Source organism: Durio zibethinus, chromosome 26, assembly GCF_047325235.1.
Source record: "Durio zibethinus cultivar Kanyao isolate XHJ-2024 chromosome 26, ASM4732523v1, whole genome shotgun sequence".
In the NCBI taxonomy this organism is placed as follows: Eukaryota; Viridiplantae; Streptophyta; class Magnoliopsida; order Malvales; family Malvaceae; genus Durio; species Durio zibethinus.
In genome coordinates, this window is record NC_143187.1 from 19,161,446 (window position 1) to 19,167,776 (window position 6,331).

General features: G+C 37.5%; 1 protein-coding gene across 3 annotated transcripts; it reads right to left on the bottom strand.

The window, feature by feature from the left end:
• Nucleotides 1-1,438: 1,438 nt before the first annotated feature.
• On the bottom strand, nt 1,439-6,058 carry LOC111275406 (putative pre-mRNA-splicing factor ATP-dependent RNA helicase DEAH5). Of its 3 annotated transcripts, none has more exons than XM_022860778.2 (2): nt 2,516-6,058; nt 1,439-1,945 (listed from the first exon to the last, which is right to left on the bottom strand). In XM_022860778.2, exons 1-2 carry the CDS (start codon nt 5,716-5,718, stop codon nt 1,552-1,554), a joined length of 3,597 nt encoding a protein of 1,198 aa, XP_022716513.2. In that variant the 5' UTR covers nt 5,719-6,058; the 3' UTR covers nt 1,439-1,551. The 3 variants fall into 3 exon arrangements, with proteins under 3 accessions (XP_022716513.2, XP_089611430.1, XP_089611431.1); XM_089755304.1 differs by having other exon boundaries at nt 1,439-1,956; XM_089755305.1 differs by having other exon boundaries at nt 1,836-1,975.
• Nucleotides 6,059-6,331: the final 273 nt, after the last annotated feature.

The following is a 6,331-nucleotide window of genomic DNA, read 5'->3' on the forward strand; positions in this document are numbered from 1 at the left end:
CATTTTTAAAGAAAAACACAGTAATTGAGTCAAGTTATTTTTTGAAATAACCAATTATGACATTTATTTATTCATTACATAATAATTGATCATTGTAATATTTTTAACAAGTACAATTACTGCATTTATTTAAAAATTTAACGCAATAATTATTTATTCTTATTTTTTAAAAAATCAATTATTACATTTTTTATGCAAATGTAATAATTATACAGTTTAAATTTTCAAAAAAATATCAAATATTGCATTTCTTTGAAGATAAATGTAATAATTGATTACTATTTTATTTTTTTTATAATTGACGGCATGAATATTACATTATTTGTCAATTAGTTTTTTAACAAAATATTGTGTTTGTTATGTTGTTAAGGATATTATGGTAAAAATACATGATTTAATAAACTCATATTCCCTTCAACCAAACACAAGAATCTGAAAACGAAATATCATGAAAATCACGATTTCTTCTAAGAATCACAAATTTCGGATATCATAGTTTTTCTCGAAATCTAACATTCAGCGAATTTACTTCTTTAGAGTTTAGATCAATATATAAAACAACAACCAGCTCTGACTCTATTGCAAATTGTTAGTTCCAAGATCCTTTTCGATTGCATTTGGAAGTAAATGCACCCTCAATGTGGTGCAATTACTTTCAATTTTTGTGTCAAAGGGAAGGTTATATATATTTAGATGCAATTCATTAATATTTTCATATAATACCAATAAAGTGATTTAAGATTAATAGTAATTTATAATATTTTATCAAATATGGTAGTCTAAGATTATTAATGATCAAATTATCTTGGTAATCTTATTACTTTGATAATTAGATCATTACGATAATTTTAAAAAATGATTCCGAACATTACCTAAAAGAAAAGGGACTTTTAAATTAAACCTAGCTTTAGGTCTAAAAGACTAAAACCAACACGTTTTGACTTTAAATATTTTTATGTAAATAATACATGTCTTTAATCTTTTAAATAATTATGTTTTATTTGGTTTTTAGTTCTTTATTTACTTTTGAGTTCACGTTTTATACATGTAAATAATACGTTTTATTTGGTTTTTACTTTAGGAAGTATGTTAAAAGAAGCGAAATATAAATGTTTTATTTGGCTTTTAATTCTTTATTTATTATTTTATTTATTCATTTTTTAATATTTTTATATAAAAAAATAATGATTTAATATGATTTGTATCAAAAAAAATAAAATATAAAATATAAAGTGTGAGACAAATAAAGTTGGTTTCGTAATTAATATTTTATTGAATATAAAGTGTGAGACAAATATAGTTGATTGTGTAATTATTGAATTAATAAAAACTGTTATCTTAATTTTCTATTATTTTTTACTTACTAAGTTTCTTAGCTTTTGACCTTATCTAAAATTAATCAGCATAATTAGGTAATTCGAACATAGGGAGCAACAGGTTAAAGAAAACAACTAAAATTTATATAGGGAAAAAGAATAAATAGAATTAATTACAAGGTCATGCAGAACAGAAACAGCAAATCTCAGATAGATCAACGACACAAAACATATATCAAGCTCGTCGTTTACTCAGACGCCAAGAATTAGGCTCATGATATCTATCATAAAGAGGCTCAATACGTTCTTGACGCTTGCGCTTGCTCATTTTTGTGGGATCAGCCACTTTGAAAAATCTAGGCGCCAGTTCAACCAGCCATTTGGGATCTATCACTGTTACCTCTCGCATGTACTCCTTTGTAGTCATTACCAGCTCATGGTAAATCACCCAGTCAGGTTGTCTCTGGAAAAGGGCACTACTTGGGTGAATATAAACAGGCTGGTTCTCCACCAGAGTTCTATATCCCTCCTGTGGGTCCTTCCTAGCTGCATGAAAAAAGAACCCTCCTGTGATAGCTTTCCTGATCTTTGTAAAGTTCTTTCCTGCGCTGACTACATCCAATTTGTACCTGAAAAAGCACTAGCTTTCAGGTTAGAACCTAAAATTAAAAAAATAAAAAAATAAAAAATAAAAAATAAAAAAAAACCTTTTAACAACACTCGTACTAGTGAACTCAACAGACTCTTAACAGATTAATGAATTGAGAGAGAGTCTGGCTGGTTTATGCTAATGTAGAACACGTGAAGATTATTACTAATAAGGGTCTCGCAGGATAACACAAAAGCAAAAAAGTAAGTTCAGAGAATCAGAGACATCCACGATCCCTAGTACAGCACCTAGGCTAAAAGTAACATCTCAAACAATATTATTCTGTAGGTTTCGACTTGTAAAGCAACTGCATTTAGTGCTTATCATTGTGGTAATAATAATCATGTCAAACATTAATAAAGATGTTCTACTAGTTATGACTAAAAATGTAACTGCAAATACATCCTAAATTAAAAATGCCAGAAAGTTGCCTATCAGAGGACAGTTAAAACCATAAAATCATAAATGCATAAACATGAAGAAAAATATTGAGACCAGGGACACTTTGCAAAAACAAGATATTCTAAAACCAAAAACTAGAATAACATACTTATCCATGACGCTGAGAAGCTGTTTCCTGACATCCTGTGCCTTTCTCAAGGACTGAGACTGAACAAAATTTTCAAAACACCAAGGCCCCGAAAAATTCTTAGCTTTCCAAGCCTCATATACAGCAAGTAGAGTCAAATGGTCTCCCTCGGGCTGAAAAAACTTGGCTCTCTTCTGATCAGCTTGAGCTTGCTTTTCCCTAGGCCTGTAGAAGATGTTACCTGTTTGGATCATTGCAATAATTGTCAATATCTCATCACTACACCCAAGGTCCACACTGGCAAGCAGCATCTTCGATAGTGGTGGATCAAGAGGAAATTCTGCCATTTTCCTACCCAATTTAGTTAAAAGTCCCTCCTCATCTAGAGCTCCTAGACTGTACAATTGCTCCATGGCAGAAATGAGAGCTTGGGGCGCAGGTGGATCCATAAAATCAAAAGAGAGGAGATCATTTATGCCCATGGCCTTCATTGTTAGTGTTGTCATGCCAAGATTAATCCTTTGGATTTCTGGAATTGAAGTAGGAGACATTTCATTTCGATATGCACTCTCAGTGTACAAGCGGTAGCATTTTCCAGGTCCAGTACGTCCAGCACGCCCAGCTCGTTGCTTGGCTGATGCTTGTGAAATTGGTGTTATGACCAGGGAATCAAGCCCTTGCTTTGGATTATAGACATTTTGTTTTGCAAAACCAGGATCAACCACATAGAATATTCCATCTATGGTTAAAGAAGCCTCAGCAATATTGGTGGCCACCACCACCTTCCTTTTCCCTGGAGGGGCAGGATCAAAAATCCTAGACTGCATTTCACTAGGAAGGGCACTATAAACAGGTAAAATAATCAACTCAGGAACATTTTTACCTAGCCCTTTCATCCTCTCATAAAGAGATTGGCATGCAAAATCAATTTCCTCCTGACCAGTCAAGAAGAGGAGAATGTCACCTTCGGGTTCAGTCAAGTGTATCTGTAGTACTGTTATCAGAGCAGCATCTAGGTAGTCACTTTCAGGCTGTTTTGTATAGAGTATCTCCACAGGAAACGTTCTCCCAGGAATTGTGAAAATATTACAGTTGAAGAAATACCCTGAAAACTTCTCCGCATCCAGTGTAGCAGATGTAACAATCAATCGAAGATCAGGTCTCCGTTTCACAAGCTGCTTCAGTAACCCAAAGAGGACATCAGTGTGAATTGTACGCTCATGAGCTTCATCAAGCATAATGACCGAGTATTGAGAAAGATTCTCATCAATCAGAATCTCCGTAAGAAGAATACCATCAGTCATGTACTTTATGACAGTATCTGGTCCAGTACAATTTTCAAAACGAACAAAATAGCCAACTTCCTCTCCTAAACGACAACCAAACTCCTCAGCTACCCTCTTTGCCACAGACTTTGCAGCCACCCTACGAGGTTGAGTACATCCAATCTTACCCCTTGTAGTGTACCCAGCCTCAGCAAGGTACTGGGTAACCTGCGTAGTCTTACCTGAGCCAGTCTCACCAATGACCACCAGAACCTGATTATCATGCACAGCCTGAATCAGTTCCTTTTTCAGTTTATAAATGGGCAGGCTCTGCCTCTGCTCTTGGATGGAAAGTTTAGACCTCTGCCCAAAGGTCAAAGCTTTTCCAAAAGCATCCTTCTTCCATTCAGGCATATCATATGCTGACAATCCAACACCTCTAAGTTCCTGCGCGAGATGCCTCTCACCAGTCTCAGGCATTGGGTCTTCCCAAGGACGATTAAGATCCTTTGGAATTGAATCAAGCATTGTCCTCTGCTGCTGCTCCCGTACTTCTCTCCGTTCCTTAATAAGTGCAGACTGGAGAGCAGCAGCACGACTCAAGGACCCTTCTGGATTCTTAAATATCTTTACCGGTGATATATCTACAGAGTACCTAGTCTGCCCTTGCAAAAAGGCAGGTTCATCCTCATTCATCTCAATCTCAAGCTCTTCCTCAGCACCCTCTTCTTGATAAAGCATTCCATCTCCGTCCTCATCATACATGGGATACTCATCTACTCTCAGAACACCAGAAGCAATCAACTGTTTGGCTTCCCATCTCTCTGGTGAACTCATTCTCTTCAACGGCCTACGTGATGGGACAGCATCCTCATCCTCTACAATCCTAATCCCTGAAAGACCGGTTCTCATCACAGGCCCCTCTTTCCCCCCTGAAGGATTAGTCCTAAAAGCATCATCATCCGAAATTTTCTTCAAAGGAAGCAAATCCTTACCAGTATTCTGATCAACATCTCTCATAGACAAACTCAACTTCTGACCTGAAACTGAAATTACCTTCACATAAACATCCTGATCCCGTTTCACAACATCTTTAGCATTCGCAATCCTCCCACTAGCCATCTGGGAAACATGAACCAAACCCTCCTTTCCCCTTAAATCATTCAACTGCACAAAACAACCTGAATCCATCACTCTGGAAACTCTCCCCTTGTATACCTTATACAATTCAGGCTCATTATCCCTATACCCCCCATTACTCCTCTCCCCATCTTCATCACCTTCCACATTGTCCCGGCCCCTGTTCCTGCCCCTACTCCTATAATCCCTGTTATCCTCATCACCATCTCTATTATTATCTCCCCTACTTCTTCCCCGGCTACCATAATCCCTGCTATCATCACCATCCTCTTTATATCTATCTCTATGCCTTCTCCTATCTCTATTTCCATCTCTATCTCTCTCTCTATCCCTATCCCTCCTATCTCTGTCTCTGCCTCTGCCTCTGCCTCTGTCTCTGTCTCTGTCTCTGTCTCTGTATCTATCTCGGTCTCTATCTTCTTTTTGTCGGTCTCGCATCTCCATCTCAATTTCCTTCTCTAGCTCTTTCGCTCTATCTTTATCATCTGCAATCGCTAAAGCTTTAAATTTAGCCTTCTTACCATCACCAGCGTTTTCCTTATTGGATTCCTTCTGGGCCTTGGGCTTTGGAGGCAGAATCGCGTGGATAATAGTAAGAAGTGTGCGGACGAAATAATCGGGTAACTCGGCGCCGTTTTCTTTTAGCTTGGCGTCAAATTCATCAACGGTCTCAGAGTGGCGGCCCATGTCGGTGATGAATTCGGCCAAAACCTTGTCGGAAAACCCTACATGGCTCTCGAGTTCGGAGCTGACTTTGGAGACGAGAGAGAGGTATTCAAGTTTCTTGAGTGCGTCATCTTGGGCAGGAGATGAAGTCATTGTTGTTTGGAGAGTGTGAAGTAATGGAGGTTTCTAAAGGATTTGGTTGGTTAGGCTTTTAGGACACCAAGTTTGGAAAAGGAAAAATCGAAAAAAAAAAAAAAAAAGACACAGAAAATAGAGGGAGAAAGGGCTCTTAGGGTTTCGATTTTGGGAGATTTTAGGGGTTCCTAAGTGAGGATTTAATGGAAGAAGGTGTTTGTTGGTGGTTTGATCGACTGCAGAAGGCCGGAAAACGCGGCGGAAGAAATCTGTAAGCAGTGATTGGATTCACCTTCGGGAACAAACGGCGGCTTCAACGGTGGCCAGATGTGGAATAGGGTTCGTGTTAGAGAGAGCTAGAGGAGTTGGGATCTCCAAATTAGGTTTATATCGCAGGCACCTAAATGATGCCGTTTAAAGTGGAAAAGATCCAAAAAAAAATTAAAAACGCAAAGGTAGAAGGCAGAACCGAGTCGGTCTGATTCACAACCGACCCGGCCCATATTTTCTTCTTCATTTCTAGGCCTTTGGACTTCTGTTTTGGGCTAAAACCCAGAGACCCATGAGGTATAATTTTCCTTTTTAGCTATTTCTATTTAATGCAGGTTTGTTTATTTTTATTACATGTCAA

Bases quoted from the DNA above. Each gene is read 5' to 3' on its own strand.
- LOC111275406 (XM_022860778.2), bottom strand. From the start codon at position 5,718: ATGACTTCATCTCCTGCCCAAGATGACGCACTCAAGAAACTTGAATAC. The intron at 1,946-2,515 runs GTATGTTATTCT...GTGCTTTTTCAG, and splicing joins CTTCTCAGCGTCATGGATAA to GTACAAATTGGATGTAGTCA.